At 38.6% G+C, this 17992-nt stretch overlaps 2 protein-coding genes across 3 annotated transcripts; both read left to right on the top strand.

Annotated features, from left to right (window-relative positions):
• The first annotated feature begins 384 nt into the window (after nucleotides 1-384).
• LOC145503200 (E3 ubiquitin-protein ligase RNF113A-like) lies at nucleotides 385-5144 on the top strand. The gene is made up of 2 exons (XM_081482660.1): nucleotides 385-1785; nucleotides 2790-5144. The coding sequence occupies exons 1-2, from the start codon at nucleotides 1292-1294 to the stop codon at nucleotides 3265-3267; spliced, it is 972 nt and encodes a 323-aa protein (XP_081338786.1). The 5' UTR covers nucleotides 385-1291; the 3' UTR covers nucleotides 3268-5144.
• Nucleotides 5145-5533: 389 nt separating this feature from the next.
• Nucleotides 5534-17527, top strand: LOC145502622 (uncharacterized). Of its 2 annotated transcripts, XM_081481957.1 has the most exons (10): nucleotides 5534-5853; nucleotides 5977-6039; nucleotides 6684-6765; nucleotides 8553-8628; nucleotides 9129-9309; nucleotides 9809-9948; nucleotides 12818-12868; nucleotides 13031-13081; nucleotides 13537-13912; nucleotides 14594-17527. In XM_081481957.1, the coding sequence occupies exons 1-10, from the start codon at nucleotides 5836-5838 to the stop codon at nucleotides 14834-14836; spliced, it is 1281 nt and encodes a 426-aa protein (XP_081338083.1). In that variant the 5' UTR covers nucleotides 5534-5835; the 3' UTR covers nucleotides 14837-17527. The 2 variants fall into 2 exon arrangements, with proteins under 2 accessions (XP_081338083.1, XP_081338084.1); XM_081481958.1 differs by lacking the exon at nucleotides 12818-12868 and having other exon boundaries at nucleotides 5535-5853.
• The last annotated feature ends 465 nt before the right edge of the window (nucleotides 17528-17992 follow it).

Here is a 17992-nt window from a genome sequence, read left to right as displayed (position 1 = left end):
AGGCCACAAAACGCTTTGCGGTGTTTTGAATAGGCCACAAAGCGCTTTGTGGTGTGAAAAATTGGAAAAACCAAATTATTTCAGAAAATAGCTGTGAGACATTTGCGAGTAAACGAGCCATCCAGTTTTCAATGTTAAATCCCAAAATAAAACACCACATAGCGCTCTGTGGTGTTTTGAATAGGCCAGAAAGCGCCCTGTGGTGTTTTGAGTAGGCCACAAAGCGCTCTGTGGTGTTTTCAATAGGCCACAAAGTGCTCTGTGGTTTTTTTACTACTACTGCTGTTTTTTAAAGCAAAGCGAACTAGGAACAGTTAGAAAGCACTCTGGCCATAAAAATCTACTTGACAAGAAAATTTCTGTAGTAAATGTTCGATGCTACAGGAGACGGCTTACCCAAAAAGGTTCAGTCAGCCTCAACAAACTTATACTGAGAAGAGGGCTTTCGCGAACCGGATTTCATGTGAGTGACAACATTGGGAGTAGAGAAATATTGCGCAGATTGAGTGGTAGTTTTACAACACCGAAACTAAAATTGGGGACACTGCTTCTCAGAAATTTTGTTTTGCCTCTGTAATATCATTAAACGATCTGAATAATTTGAGGATAATCAAAGCGCGGAGTTTAATATTGGCTGGCCGGGAACACGCAGTTCGCAAACCGGAGAGCAACCACTGTTTAAATCTTCGATCGAACTTTCATGTTGAATTTGAAACTGAAAATACACTAAGCGGTCAATTTCCGATAGAAATCTTGTGAGGTAAATGCCATTCTTGCACATAGTCGCTGCATATTTACGTTCAGAGTAACTCTGGTTTAGAGTAAAGACATACAAAGTCAAATACTACTTCCGTACGCTACCCCTCCAAAAATCAATTTTGCTCGAAGACCGAACTGCAACGGAGTTTAGTTACCGGTCTTATGCTGCGTGTTATTAGATAGAACGCATGATATGATTGGCTCCGTATATCACATTACGTCAGAGGACATGTCTGCTACATAGGACATAACTGCAACGGTACACCCGCGGTGCTTCTAACCTCGTCCCCAGGGCCTTCTCCACTTTTCAAAATGGCGGGGACCAGGGTTGGCGCTGCTTCCACGTTTTCTTACCGCGTCAGTAGTGGCGACCAAAAAATCGGTATATACTTCATGGGTGTAGTTTACATTAGGTAGAATACTTGGTGCACTTACAGCATTCACCCCGTGAAGTATACACCGCACTGGACACAACGAGATATCCCGGATGAGTTGAACCGAGAATACTGGACACTAGTTTGAACAAATCAAAATGGCGGATGAGTCGGGAGAAACGAACGAAGACATTCTTTCCAAAAAACCTACTTGCACTTTCTTTAAGAAGGTAAACAGGAACAGAAATGTGCGTAAGAGAAAGGTAGAAAAGTCAGATAGCGAAGATGAGGATGTCACGACGGTGATTAAGAAGGAAAAGAAGCCCATTTCCAACCCATTGTTCCAGAAGACAGATGGATTCGATTCCAAGTCGAAACTTAAAGTAGAAGAGGATGAAATCGACGTTTCATTCAAATCAACGCGCTCTGCTATGCGAGCTGGTCCAGAAGACCTCGGAGCAACAGCCATTGTAGAGATCGATACAGAGTTCGATCGAGATGCACAAGCTTTGTTTGAAAAGAGTTTGAAAACGAACGAAGAGTTGAAAAACGTGGAGAAAGATGATAAACAGTATAAAGGATTAAACAATTACATGACGTTCTACGAGAAAAAGGGAAATGCGCAAGGAAATGCTGCTAGTGGAATGGTCAGGTAATTGGTTTATAACTATGGTGAACTTTCCTGGACATACAGGGGAGGGGTGGAGTTTGTCACCTCTCTTCTTGGAATCTAGTCAAACAAACACAGTGAAACTGAATTTCAATATGAAAAACATGATCCAGTTTGAAAATTTGGCTTTAGCTGAATTGGATATGCCTGGGTGCAAAAATATTTCTTAGAACGAAAGTACAGAAAGTACAGAAGAAGCTTTTGTGCTAGTGGGGACAGCCGGACATAAGCATAAGCATAAAAATATCAAAACCACGCATTCTTCTTATGCTTATGTCGCTGTCCAGAGGAGACATGGTTGACATAAGTATAAGCATAAGCATAAGCAAAAGACTTTCAGCCAATCAGCTGGTGCTTTATACCTATGCTGACCTTGTCCTCACTGCAGGGCATAACAACGATATAAGCATAGGCAGAAGGCTGATGCTTATGTCGCAGCTGTTCCCACTAGCGTATGTGCTTTTTACGTTTATGCCTGTGCTTATGCTTGTGTTACAAGTGAGGACCTGGCTTAACTAACTGACTGACTGGCCAACCAACCAACTGACTGATCGACTGAACTAATTACTAATTTGTCACACAAACATGATGATTTTGTTATAGGCTGTATCTGTAGATGGGATTTAAAGCTAAAAGGCTTGTGGGGTCGTTTTTACTACAACTAACTATTTATAAAAACTTTAACAGTAAGAAACCTACACTAAGAATCTAAAATCATGTACATATGAATTCTTCAAGTCTAAAGTTGACTATGGAGCAAAGTGACCAGATGCTAATAGGCTGTCACTTAGATACTTGAAAATAATTTTGTAACTTGAGAAAGCTGTGCTTGGTCATGCATGATACTTTCTGAAAAGAAGTATTGCTGGTGAATGACATTTTGACAACCTGTGTAATACTTTCGTTTCAGTGTATGAGACCAAACTTTTGAAGAAAATCTGTGATTTTGGAAGGAATCTCTAATTATTTTGACACTTTGCTTTTAGACAAGGACCTATCAGGGCGCCAGCTAATCTGCGTGCAACAATTCGTTGGGATTACCAACCAGACATATGCAAGGACTACAAGGAAACTGGTTTTTGCGGCTTTGGAGATAGCTGCAAATTTTTGCATGATCGCAGTGATTACAAGCATGGATGGCAGCTGGAGCGTGAATGGAAAGAAGGAAACTACAGCAAACAAGATCCACATGCGTATGAAATAGACAGTGATAATGATGATGACCTTCCATTTGCCTGTTTTATTTGCCGGGAATCATTTAAGAATCCTGTCGTTACCAAGTGTAAACATTACTTTTGTGAAGCATGTGCTCTAAAACATTACAGAAAAAGCAAAAGGTGTTATGTCTGTGGTGTTCAGACTAATGGAATGTTTAATCCTGCAAAAGAACTTATAAAGAAGATGAAGGCCTTGAAAGATGATGAGAAGGAGAAAGTGCAGGAGGAGGAGGATGATTCAAACTGAGCAGAAAGAGAAATCATTAAAAGTTATTTTTTGTTGACCTTCCAGGGTGTAAAAAAAATAGATTTGCCTTGCAGAATTTTTTAAGTTAGTGTACACTTCTTTTTTCTCTATGGCGTCAATTTACCTGCCAAGTAAAAGTCCAAAGTGTTACCAGCCTTTTGGGCAAGTGTTAGATAAAAGCTCAGAGGGATCCACAAGCCCTGGGGTATTAGACAGTATTTTCTTTACCCACAGCTGCCCTTGTATCATTTGTATTGAATGCTCCATTCATTTGGTAGAAATCACGGGCCACAGAGAAGCATTTTGAGTTCTAACAAGTGAATGTTTTGAAATGGCTGTGGTTGAAAAAGGTAGCCATTAGCCTATTCAAAACTTTGTCACAAGAAAGAATGTTCATTTATAGTCAAAACAGCCGAAGGGTTTCACCATGCAATAAAAACCAATGCTTAAACCAATTATATTACTTTGAGTCTTTAATGAAGGAATTTAAACTTCAGCTGATAATACACTCATTCAACTATCATTCAAATATCAAATAGTCGTGAAATGTTATTGATGACAAAGTATTTCTTTCAGTGGCTGAGATAGAGGTTACAGCATGTCAAGAAAAAAATGTGGAAATTTTAGCCATTGGATTAAAATTCAGGGTTTACTACTCTGGTGTTGACAGAAATTTTCATAACCATATCTTTTATGAGTTTGTGCTTTTACCAGGCTGTCGATCAAGGTCATAGAGTATGCAAGCTTTCAAACTAACTGCTTTTGGAATTGTAACAGTTTCATTAGATGTGAGAATTGTGAACATTTTATTTTGCGTGTGTATCCCAATTTCAACTCTCACCCATTTGTGCATTGTGTATTTTTTTCTGGGCAAGGTCACCATGCCCCTCCCCCTTCTGGAATGAAGGTGCTTGTAAGTCTATGGTGGGATGACAAGTCCATTATCGAGGAGCCTGAGACTTTTGTTGTCTTTTTGTTAATTGAGGTTCCAGAGATGGGTGTGTAAAAGAAATTTGAGATGGCAAGACCAAGATGAAAGACCATTTGGCACCCTTTTGATAGCGTGGGAGCTCAAAAACTGTTTGAGAATCCGACAAAAGTTTGGGGAAATGCTTTCTGTTGTTGCTAATAGTAATTAGTAATTACTGGTAAGTTTTATTAGCTACAACGGAAATCATTTTCCTAAACCTTTTGACAGATTCTCAAACAGTGTTTGAGCTTCCTGTCTATCAAAAGGGTGCCAAAAATTTAATGGTCTTTCAAAAACATCTCTCTATATTATTGTTGACTGACAGGTACCTGGCAGAAAACACTGGGATGTATCAAAGGGTTTTTTATTACTGCTCTTTTCATGTTCCAAAGACACTGACATCTGAAGGTTAATGTTGAACATTACTCTCTCTGATAGGCCATTTCCGAGTTGCCTTGTGGCCGAGCCTTGTTGCAAAACCTATTATGTGAAAAATGAGTTTGATTTACATGAAAATGAACACGTAGGCAGAACACATTTCCATATGAATAGTTTTGCACAACGACTTGTTTTGACACAGAGGCAAAAGCCAACCCAGAAGTGGCCTATTGACTGTTGCTAAGCATCAAACAATGAGGGACATTTGATGGGTCCCTGAAGTTCTCAAAAAGAGCTTTGCCATGAGAATATAATTTTTGGACTCCTGGTGTCAAATCCTAGACCTTGACTATTGAAGAGGATGAACTGAGAGTATCGAGAGAACAATTTACTTCAAATTTCGTGTTATAGTTTAGCAGAACAAAAATAGGTTGAGAATTTAAAAATAACTTTTGAGCTTGGGAATGATATTGCCTTGAATTAAGCTGCAAAATTCCAAACATTACATCAAGCAAATCTGATAATACATACAACCACAGTAAAGAAGATTACATTTTCAACTAAAAGCTTGATTTCAGGAAAACTCAGAAAGCGATATATTTTAGTATATTGATGTTTTGTTTCAACTTGGAAATGTTTATAATGATATAAAAACAAGGATTCAGTTTGAATTCTGCTTGTGCAGATGTCTTGTCATAGGATTAAAGAATAGAGCAATATCCCTTGGTGTCCTCTTTTCAAATGAAATATCTAAATTTAGGTTCACTTTGATTAACTATTTGTTCTTTGTGGGTAATTAAAATATTTACTGGTGCTGTGTTATTTATTTATTGCGACAGTTTCCCGCAAAAATTAAGCGTGATTGAGAATCGTGAAATGTGATTGGCTAACCCCATGTCGCGCGATGTTGTTCGTGACTTGTGTCTCACGTCAACTCCAGCCGCTCCATTCTTCAGACAATCGCGAACACCTCTCTCGCAGGGGTTGTTTTTAACTGTGCCCAGCTGTGTTTAGAAAACATGAGGCAAACAGATGATTGATAAGCGGCTATAAGCGATTAAGAAGAGGAGAAGAAAACGTAAATCAGAAAATTAGTCATCGGAGAGCGCTTAATTCATTTGGTATGCGAAATCTGTTCGTGATCGCCGCGTTGTGGTACTTCTCCACTACCACTTTCCACGGAGGAGAAACAACATATTAGGAATTCTAAAGGCTATCAAATGATAGCTTATAAGAAGGTAAGAGTATGCTTCTTTTCTAACACTGTAGCAATAAGGTTTCTTGTTTTAATAAGGCAGTTTGTTTTCCCTCTTGAATTTTGTGTTAAATCAATATTTTGCGGTTTGATCTTCGCTATGCAGCAAAGACGAAAAGTTGACCCAGTCAAGCAAATTTTGGCTCGACTTGACGAAAAGCAAAGCAAGGTAAAACATGAAAAATCCTATAATTACGCGCTTTAGATGTTGTTTTCTTTATTTTTATCGTCATAATCAATTATAATCCCTGTCGAGCGCTTTCTTTGTTCTGCAATCTCGCTGTGCTACTTTCATTTTGCTGGTTTGTTTCCTTCAGACGTCCTAAATAATTCACCCTTCCCAAGAGAAATAAGCTTAACTCGGTAAAATCCTAAAACCAAATAAATCCTTTAGATTTTTGCAATTGTTCGTATAATTTTTGCATGTTTATACCTTGGACAACCGGGCAGTTTCGCTTCGTAAGAAAATTACAGGGTATTAGATTACGTTTAGTAGCCATAGAAACATGATACTCCTGAGCATTTTGCATATAAGCTTATTTGCATATATTGTGGGAATCAAGCATAAAACACTTTCTAATTATTTTAAAAACTGTTTCAGCAGCAAAGAAGTAATGTTGCTTGTAGACTGGGTTATTTTTTGTCTCTAGTTATTTTACAAAAAAAAAAACCACAAAAATGTGGGTAAAAGATAAAAATTTAAAGAAAAAATGAAAATCTCTTCAAGCCTCAGTAAACAACAATACCAAAAATATTTACCACATTGCATTACATTCGGTGATTTTCTATTTGTATTTTGTTATGTATCTCTAGTCAGGATTGTCTTTATACTCAAGAAATGACATCCATAAATCAGCAGAAGAGGAAGCTCTGCCAATGGTACATCCATTTAATGGTAGGAAGTATGCATATTAATCATGTAACTGTTCTTAGCTTGAGCTGTTCATAGAACTTACCATAACCAGATGTCAACCTGGGAGATCACTAAGTGTAAAAAGATATGTTGTTAAAAGCAGAAGAGCTCTGCCGATAATTTAAACCTCTTTTGCTCCTTAGCTCAAATGTGGCCATAAAACCTTAGGGAGCTACCTTTAGTGCTTCACTTTGTTCTGGGTGATTTGGTGACTTGTCTGGAGACTGGTACATGTTGATAATGTTGGTCTGCATCCAGGAGAGTTCCCATAGATGCATGACCCTGGTGCCAAAAATAAGCCCACCTATAAATGGGCCTTAACTCATTGACTCCTGGAGCTTTTTGCCAAAAATTTATTTTTTTTTTAACATAATAATCATTTTTGGAGATTATCAGGCTGGATATGGGCCAAATTAGCTCCAATCTACTCAAAAAGGCATTTGCAACATGACGGCATGACTTTCTTTCCACTAGCATCGTGCTTATGACATTTTTGCCCGGGCATGCGCAGAAATCAAAATTTTGAGATGGTTTTTGGATGAGAAAGTGACCTATGTCTTTAGGCTTTTCATTTTTCTCCTTTTCTTATCTTTTTGCTGCAGTGATTGACCCTCTATTGGGCTTGCTTCCAGTTCAAAAAATTCTGAGAGAGCACTATCAAGATGGGCAATCTTTACCATGGAATAGCCATGTGTAGTCACAGGAAATTTTGCTCTGATTTTTTCACTCAAATTTCTGAGCCGATCACTCTGATCTGGGTATCATTAGAACTTGAGTATAGATAATGCCAAATCTGGTCAAAGGTGATGATGTCAGAAGTGGAACAAAGGCCAATGTTTGTCATGGTCGGTTACAGATGGCACGAGAGTCAGCAGGTTAAAAGGATGCAAAAATCCTTTGATGGGGATATATTTAGTTTATATTATATTTGTAAAGCACAAATCAAGTTCTTCAGACCCTTTATGTACATCAAAATGTTTGAGCATACCATGTTTCTATCGAGTTTTAGTGTAAATCTACCAGCGTTCTATCATGAATGCCATTCTCTGATTGGCTACGCTAATCACTGTATATTCCATTCTGTGATAGATAGTGAGTAGCGTAGCAGTGTGCCCTTGCTAGCAAAATGATGGCCGCTTCTTGGCATTTTCAAAGTGCCTGTGAAGAGGATTTAGACGAAGTTTTGAACGACTAGTAGATTTACACTAACCCAATTAGATTATTCGCTCTCAATTTCTACGCATGACAGTTGTCTCAGGCTGCGCCCTTGTCAACTATCATTCGATAGAAATCTTAAGCTCATGATCTAATTGTTTAAAAAAGTACACAATGGGAAGTTTGGGAGAATAAGAAATGCTGCGGGGACACAAGCTACCAAAGCTTTTCCAAGGTCTCCCAAACTTCCACTTTCTGTTAAACAATTAGCTTATGAGCTCGAGATTTCTATCGGCTTATCCCATTATTGTGTCTGTGTTTTTATGTCTTAGTCTGTTATTCTGTAGTCCTCTTTGTTCAGCTCTAAAAGTTATACTAAAACAATAATTCACCTCAGGCTCAGTGAACATTGGTGAATATTCACCTTGACTCCATCTCGGTAAGTATTCACCAATGTTCACTTCACCTTCGGTGAATAATTGATAAATAATATTACTAGCCTAGCCCCTCTAATCATGTAGCAGTTAAATTTTGTATTTCTTTCTAAATTTTCGGTTTCTTGTTAAAGTATGTTAAGTAATATATGACCTTTTTTCTCTAATTTGTTTATTCAGAAGCAAACTCTGCATCAAGCAAAAGCTCTCCATTTTTCCAAGACCTGTCAGCTGCTCGTCGAAAGGCTCACAGAAGGTTAGGTTCAACATTATTGTCACAATTCAAAAATAGAAAATAGAACATGATTCCCTTACATGGGATCAACACAAAGGAGTTCTGAAATCATGTAGTTGTGCATAAGCAGTTGTGTGCTCTAATTTGAGTTTTGGGGTTGTTTAGTTTGAACTTAGAAAACTTCAGGCAAATATCATTAGAAATGAATAATTCGTTTCTGGTGATGTTGGACTTATTCTTCCAAGAAAGCATTTCTCTGTATGGTAACACTAAATCAACAGCTCAGATCAGAAGGCAAACAGAAATTTAAAAAAAGGCACAGTGACACTCTTGTAAGTATGGAGCATGAAATACTGAGCCCAGATAATTTTGCTTCCTGAAAGGGCACGCAAATCTGACTCCTATATTGAAAATTAACACTTGAGCCAGAGAGACCTTTAATTAGAACTTTTTAGAGAGAAAAGTTTGCAATAAACTAACTTTTTTATTTATCACTTTGCATAAATTTGTGTCTTTTGCAGGTTAAATGCAGGGTTGCAGCATGCTATTGATGACAGTGAGCACAAGACAGCACTGTACATGCAGGCCAAGGCCGACAAACGGCTAAACCTGACCTTTCCTCCTGTCAAGTCACAAGGGACGAATGCTGCCGTAAATCAAGACAGACTGGGTTATTCATTTAGTGGCTGGTCTGATAGCCCTGTAAGTACCCATAATGACAAATCACTTGGCACAATCTTACTGACAAGTTTTGCCACTTGTTCATTAGTACATGACATTTGGGGTCAAACCTGAACTGCAGAGTTTGTAATGAACAAAATCAAAAGCTTCTGATAATACATTTTATGGGAGAAGTTGGCTAAGTTGCAGAGTTGTACAGTTGTGAAAACATGTAGGCTTGATTTCTGCCGCTTTCTTAGGTCCAGCTGCATTTCTCTTGAAACAGTGGCTGGTAATCAAGCAGACAAAACACGTCAAGACTCTCCAAGGTTCAAAGCATGGAAGTGAAGATAGTTAACTTTTTTCTTTCCGTTTGTCATCTTGAATTTACTTATGTCATGCTAAACTTGGAGGTATTCTAAAAATTCGTCCCTTGAGAAAGGCTACTGGGGAGTTAAGTGATCTTGGATCTTGTAAAGCTTTTCAAGTAAAGATTTCACATTCTTGCAGACAAAAGATTGTCGTCATCTTCTTTCTTTAGTCAGCAGGAGTGGAGAATCTTCGTCACAATCATAACATGAGCATGAATCCCTTTGGATACAACAGACGAACCTTAGCATTCCAACCAACTTCTCTAAACTATGTTGTGGAGTGGCCTGAGACCTGGCCACTGAAGATCATGTAAGTTACTTTGTCGACATTTAGGCATTGTACAGTTGTCTTTTTAATCATTAAGGGACCGTTCATTTTTTATAAGGTAGGGGGGGCTGGTGGGATTTGGGGGGGGGCCATGCGAAAAAAAATGGCTTTCGAGGGGGGGCCATCCTAAAAAAATAAGGGAAAAAGGGGGGGTCACGTGAAATATTTTAGTAAAACTTTGAAATAGCATAATGTTTGAATATCAAAAAAATTGCTATAGAATAAACATAGAAGGCAGGATATAAATTTATTACAAACTTTCCTTCTGCTTTAAAAAAACGTTTGGCGACAAAAAGCATTTGTAGCTACTGAAAAGAAGTATTTAACACTTATTTTCGAATGCAACTTTCACTGGCACTCATCTTCATCTCCGCTGCCATCGAGTTCTTCGTCGCCGCTTGTGCTGCTATGGGAGTCTCTTTCACCAATGCTGCAAGAAGCAGCAATGCTTTCCGTCAGAGTGTACTCTTCAGGGTACATGAAAGTGTAAACATAATCTCTGACTTCCCGCTCAAGGTTGGTGGTGATTCTGCTTCGTGCAGCATTGGTGAAATAATTCCCTTCCAAGAGCTGTGCGATGTATGGCCCATCTCTTCTAAATATCGACGTGGCAACATCCTCAACTTTAAGACACTCTTCTGGGACGGCCGTTCTAGGAGGGTACACAAGGCATTGTGGAAGATCATTTCCTAGCGGGTTTCCAACACAGATTCCATAAACTCGTTGGACGTTGTTTTCAGTCTGCTTCCTCTTTCTTTCATTTGACTTTCTGCGGTTTTCTTTTTTCCTTCTCCTTTTGTGATGTGCTGTTTGAGTATGCCTTTGAATATGCTGTTATATTTGCTCTTCTTATTTTCTAGTGCTTCCATGTCCTGCGTGACCTTCGTCAACTTAGCTTCTGTACATTTGATCTGTTTTACATTAAAACTGTGGGCAAATTCTTCGCCCTGCTTTAAAGCAAGCCCATTGGACTGAAAGAGTGTGGAATCTCGTTCCTTTACATCTTTCAATATGACATTCAACTTTTCCACCATTGCTCTGTGCTCTTTGATGGAGAAAGTCAGTTTTCTTCCATCACTGGGCTTCAACTGGTACCCTTGCATGGAAAACTCGCTCGCCCTTTCTGAACAGCCATCTGCACCTAGAAAAATTGCTTCTTTTGCATGTAAGATGTCAAACTGCCTGGATCGTTCAGCTGTAAACCTTTTCTTAAACGACTCGTCGCTTTCGCCATTATTGCCCATTTTGGAATGAGCCTCTTTCATGATGCTCATGTAGTAATGCGCTCTTTCCCCGATTGGATTAACAATATAAAGAAGAAAGAGCATGGAAGTGGCAGGCTGGTTTTATCTGACCCAGAGAGCGTTGCTCTATTTGCAGATAAGTTTATTGTCAAATCGAAGTTTGTGGTGGATTATCTTCAGCATCTTGAAGTGCTGGAATTTAAAAGGAAAAAGAGAGCAGGAGAAAAGGCAAAGTTAAGTAGGGAGGAGGATTATCCTTGGACTGAGTTGTGCGAAGATCTAACCAAGCTTAAAAAGCTACGTGTTCCAGAACTAAACAAGTACTCAAACCACCACGGGCTGAAGCAGCATTTGAAAAGCAGCAAGAGTGAGAAAGTAAAGGCAATTGTAAGACATTCATGCTTGTAGCAGAAGAGTCCTCTCAGATCAGAGCTGGCCAACCAACACTGAGAAATGCCAGGACATTGACACAAAATGACAACAGGGCAAGTGCTGACAGCAGTGAAACGGATGAAAGTGACAATGATGAGTATGACAGTGATGCCATTGACTCTGGGGGAGAAGATGACACAAGAGACGTCATTCTTGCATTCATCAATTCAGATGAGGAAGATGCCAATGAGAGGCCAAATGCCACACGCTCAGGGCGAGCCATAACTAGGAGATCCGAAATTGACTTCTCTTTCTTTTGATTTGTTTTTTAAACAACAGCTCTCTGTCGTATAGAGATTGTAAATATTGTCTTCATAGTGAGTACAATAACGTGAAGTAGGGGGATAATAGAGAAATATTAAAAAAGTTGAAATCTAAATATTGTTTGTTCAATTTTTTTTTGGGGGGGGGGGGTCATCCCAAAAAATGACCGCTATAAGGGGGGGTCATGTGAAAAAATTGGTAAGCTGAGGGGGGGTCATGCGATTTTTAAATGGTGCTTCCCAAATCCCACCAGCCCCCCCTCCCTCATAAAAAATGAACGGTCCCTAAGATTTCAGCAGTCACATTGCAAGGAATTGAGATTGTGGTGTATATTGAGGCAATAATTTATCCTTTGGTTGATGGTTTTGTACTGTTTTTTCTTGTCACCTATCCTGTATAATAAATAGAGGATATAACATAGCCACGGACATACAAAATTTCTCTTTGAGTGTTGAAGAATATTTCATGAGTGAGTACAGCGAATGAGTGAAACATTTTTCAACACTCAAAGAGAAATTTTGTATCTCCAAGTGGCCATGTAATGTGCTATTTGTTATATCAACACCAATGAAATCCCAATCCCTTCCACTTTTCCTGCAAAAGGTGCCATTTATTATGCAACCATGGCAATGGTGATCTTTTCACATGTGATCATATGTTATTTTCGTGTGTGAAGATATGTTTTCAGGTGGAAGCTCAGCTGGTACTTCATTGGTTTTTGTTTCATAACTGATCCTTTACCAAACACTTGGTACCTAATAACAAAAAAGTGGATTCCTGATTGGCGGTGTTAGAAAAGACATCTCTTTGTATGCAACACAAAAAAGAAAAATCCTCTTTTAGTTGTTGTGTCTGTACAGCAGGTTATGTTTATTGAGTTGTTGATGTTCCTTTGTTTACATTTTATATAGGAGTCTTGGCAAAGGAACTGCAGTGCCCCATAAGAAGAAAACAAAAACCAAGTAGGATTCCTGATTGGCAGTGTTAGCAAAGACATCTCTTCGTATGCAATACAAAAAAAAAAGAAATGAAAAAAAACATTAAATCCTCTTTTAGTTGTTGTGTCTGTACAGCTGGTTATGTTTACTGAGTTGTTGATGTTCCTTTGTTTACATTCTATATAGGAGTCTTGGCAAAGGAACTGTAGTGCCCCATAAGAAGAAAACCAAGACCAAGTAGGTGATTTTTCTTTATATCTTATCATAATTAAGTGAGCTCAGTCATGGTATTTTGAGTTATTTTGGCCATGTGAAGGCTCAATTTCCAATCGCTGTTCGGGAAAGAAGCCCATGCTCTTCCCCAGTAGCAAGGAATGTAGACCGAACATGAAGGATCAGTGGAAAGTGAGCCTAGGCCATGTACAGAACTATTTTTATATTGAAGTAAACCTGAAAATAGTAGTAGAAAAGGCACCAAAGAGATAATAATAAACCATAAAGGAACAAGGATGGTTAAGGATGGAGAAGATTGACACGGATTACAAATGACGAACTTGAAAGATTTAGGCTGAACTTTTCAAGTCACGCAAACCGTGAAGTAGCTCCTTGAAGCATGCGGTATAAACACATGCTCATTTGTGACCATAATGTGTCTCTTACTCCCTATTGAGTGCTGTTTCATTTTTCAACAGACCCAAAGTAAATCGCAAAGTACATTTTGAGAAATCTCCAGCTCCTCCTACATCACCTCTTGGAGAATCCAGAAATATAACAAAACAAGCACCTACTGAAGCTGTAGCATATGACCAGTCTAAACAGGTTTTACGTCAAATGAAAAATCCTGCAGTAACAGGGACAGCCCTCCCACACTCACCCATCATTGAAGAACCCGTGGATAAAAGAGAAGCTGAGGAATCCCCTTTGGCGGGGCAAGCTTTAGAAGGAAATGCTAACAGTAGCATGCTTGACATTGAAGAAAGACGCAGTTCAGAAATTCCAGTTGTGTACTCTGAGACAAGCTCCTTATCAGAAAGTACTTATGTGGACTCCTTTCAGGACAAGCTGAAGGTGAGTGGGTTTGTTTCTTTGCCTGGTTAAGTTTGTCATTCAGCAGATGCTTGAAGTGGCTTGCTGCAGTTATGTGATGTTTAATACGGTGAACTTTGTCCGTCTAAGGTCGTGCTCTTTTGGGATCAACTGCTTCTGGCTGGTTGGATTGGTTGGGATTGAGGAAAAATCCTTTTTGGACACTTTGGTTGATCAACTCTTTCAACCGGCCTCAAACCAGGTTGCAAAAACATTTGCGTGATCATAGCTCGCGTAAGGACTTTTCCCAGGAGTTACCTCATTTTGACCAAAAACGATTAGAAAAGTGTTCTATTGGGAACGTCAACCGTATCAACCCAAGCCGGTTGCGGTTTTCAACCATATCACAGTCCTCGAACCAACAGCTTTTTTGTCCAGTTAAAACTGAGCCCATGATGTTGTTAAGTATATGACTTGACAACTTTCTAAAGCACTTGTACTGTTTTCTGATAAGACAATCGGAGAGTTCTAATCGTTTTAAGTTATCAGCACTTGTTTTCCTATCTGTTCTAATACGGCCAGATTATTGTTTTTGTGGCCCTTTGGCGACCGGATTAATGGGGTTCCACTGTATCCTTGCCGGTGTTTCTCTCGAAAAAGTTTGAAAACAAAAAAAAGCTGAACGAAATTTTAACGTTTCGTTTCGCGTTATTGAATGCATAGACAATTGAAGTACCAGATGATACAGGGAAACAACAAGATGACAGCACGACTAGGCTCTCTAGTGTTCCCCCCTGCACCCCCACCCCTGTCCCCATCAAAACAGAAGGCACAGACGTGGACAATGAACCCGAGAGTGGTGTGGATGAGGGTGGGGTGGGAGAGGAAGATTCACAAAGTCTATTGATGGATGTCGTGTCCCAGATAGCTTCAGATCCGGCAGCAGATTATATGAAGGACATTTGACAGTTGCAGCTACGCGACCTAAGAAAGGCATGCCTGGAATGCATCCGCTGGCCAGAAACAAAGCAGGCACCTCGTGTGGAAAGACAGACCTCTACTGAAAGTATTTGAATAGTTTTATTTTATCATCAACCTATTCCGGCAAATTGATTTCTAAGTCGATCTTGAAACTAATAACTTCAAGCTTGAGTTTACCTGGATTGATAATAATCTTTGTTCAGGCCGTGATTGTTCGCTCTTCTTATTTCAGAACTGCAACGTTGCCGTAAAATCAGTTTAAGTTTTCTTTTTTTCATTTGCTCAGGATCGAATAGGGTATTAAAAAGCCGTAGAGTGAATGTGCATGAAGGATTTTGTCGTGTGCCCGAGCATTTTATGATTGTTAACCAATCAGCAATGTCTTTCTCGATTGTCCAGTCACAGCCCTGGTTGACGCGCGGCTTACACTGAACATAAATTTCTTAAAGCCTTGTAAATGGTATCAAACTTTTAAGCCAACTTTAACACAGCAAAGTAGAGCGTAAGCGAAAGATTTAGGGAAAAGGCTTGAGAGTTTAATTTAGAAGCAACCGGCTTTGGTATTGAAATAAGAGCGGCGAGCAATTATAAAGTTTTAAATTTATTAGTGATATCTCTGTGTTGGTACATTTACTCCTTTTCTTTGACCAATCAAAGGCCACGTTTTTAAGACAAGTCGAGAGTTTTAAATGCACGTGCCGTTGTTTGCTCTGTGATTGGTTAAGAAGTTCTGAAAACCAACAAAAAACCGTCCAGTATCAATCAAAACTGCTAGCCAATGGCAACGCTACAATATGTTACCCTGTTCGAAAATATTTTGAAACGATATCATTTACTGATGAATTTATTTTATATATTTTAAAGATAATACCGAACGAAAGTTACCAAAGAGTGTTTTATAACAAAAAATATATTTACATGAAAAATCTATAGAAACCCACAATTTCAGACTCAAAACGATGATATTTACGTTTATATGCGATTAACTTGGTTTAACGGATTTTTTTTTGAAAAGATGAACGAGGATTAAAACGCAATCAGACAAAGAAATTTTCGTAAACAGTTTGCGGTGTGTTCTTTTTTGATATTGGTGCCAAAAAAGTGCCTTGCAAAACGCGAGGGATAAGTTATTACTGCTGCAGTAAAAAACCCACGTATAAGAACCTAGGTTTCTTCAAGTTAGCCTCCATAGGTTCTTATATAAATGGTGCTTACTGTGAAATTAGGTTACCTAGGTTCTTAATCAGGTTCTTAATTTTTGTTTTAAAAAAAACAACTTGTACTCATGGGTGTGACGTTTATATTGAATCATTCACAGTGCAGTAATATTTAGGTCTTATAACACTGCCAGTGCTCTGGCTAGTTTTTGAAATTATTTTGAAATTAAGAACCTATATTGAGATTTTAGCCTACAATGTGAAAGGTACTTAACTGAGAAATTTTAGCGCAACAGGTTTTAAAATTTTAGGTTCTTATACGCGGGTTTTTACTGCATTGCTTGTATTAAGTCGAGCGTCTGATCGCAGTTACAGACTTAGGGCGCTCCTCCAGAAGCGTTACTTTACGATCCACTGGCTTAAAAGAAACTAGATTTTTATTATCTTTACCTTCATGTGAAAGTTTCTTCGTAAAATGAAGTTTTAGGGTTAGTTTTTTGGTGAAATAAAATAATCAGCAAGGTCCGAAGCATTCAGTAGTGAGTATTCATGATTTCTTTTTTTAGGTGGCGTAGCGCAGAGAAAGAAACATACCTTGTCGAGGGAACAAAACCGTACACAAATCAAACTTGTTTGTATTTTCCGCAAGCGAAATATTTTGTCCAAAATGGTTTATGACATTCGCCCAAAAATCGATTAAACCCAAGCTTGCCCATATTTTTGGCCAGCATTGTTGCTTAGCGGCAAGTAAGATCGACTTAAGCTAATGTGAATCGATTGAGTTCAAGAGTTTTGTGTTTCTTGGTCAGAAGGTTACTAAGCATCTGGTGAGATGAACCTTTTGGGGTGTTCTCTGATAGGGCAGTCAACCTTTAACAAACGGCGAGAGTCGTTACTTACCATAACTGTATTTGTTCCCTTTGGAATATATGAAGTGTCTTTTACATCCAGATAAGTTGATAACCGTGGTAATATCATGGGTGACAAGTTACTCCTTAATTTTGGCGCGAAATTTCAGCGTTAATTTGTAATTTCACATGTGAAATTACAAAATTGCCATGGCAACGTTTGGCGCGAAATTTCTCGATGAAATAAACAAGTCAAAAACCCACGATTGTAAGCGTAATTTGTCACCAATGATATTAAGAGGTAATCAAATGGTTTACTCGTGAAATTAAGAAATAATTTCACGTGTCACCATTTGTTTACGAATACTAATTTGTCGATTATTGGCGTTAAAAACGCTCAGTTTTGAAGATTTGCTCAACTAAGATTTATTGCAGAAATTTAACTTTCTATATTAAATAGAGTTTTATTATATATTTGTACAGAACATTTCGTTTGAAAAATTATTATTGCTTCGAGTTTCAGCGGCATTTATACGAAAATATTTGTTTGTGTTATCATTTCTCAGGCTATTGTAATAAAGTTTAATATAACAGGTGCAGTCGATTTAACTTATTATCATGATTGTCTTTTATGAGAGGTTGGAGCGCGCCGAACAGTTTCTTCAGTTGTAGTTTAAAGGAGCTAGGTCACTGTTTGCGCATCTTGAAAAGTTTAGTCTAAAGTTTTCCAGTTCGCTGTTTGTAATCTGTGTTAATCTTCTCCATCCTAAACCATCCTTGTTCCGTTATGTTTTATTATTATCTCTTTGACGCTTTTCTATCTTAGTAAACTTTTATTTTCAGGTTTCCTTCAATTCAAAGGTACTTTAGTACCTGGCCAAAATAACTCAAAATATAATACCGTGACTGAGCTTCTTTTAAGGACGTTTTGACTTTACTTCTGACAACTTTTCAGGTTTAGACTTACGAAGAACAGTCTCTCAGGTCGGGGATAGAATGAAAAGAAAGGGAAGCGGGGGGAGGGGGTTACCAGTCTCTCAATGACGAGCCCGTTCACGAGCTTTAGATCAAAACAGTTTCGTTAATTGTTTACGCTGCTGACGGACAGCAGGCTCACAAAACGGCTGGAAATCGAA

This window comes from Orbicella franksi, chromosome 11, assembly GCF_964199315.1.
Source record: "Orbicella franksi chromosome 11, jaOrbFran1.1, whole genome shotgun sequence".
Taxonomy (NCBI): Eukaryota; Metazoa; Cnidaria; class Anthozoa; order Scleractinia; family Merulinidae; genus Orbicella; species Orbicella franksi.
The sequence above is the reverse complement of the archived record's forward strand: the minus strand, read 5'-3'. Positions and strand labels throughout refer to the sequence as shown.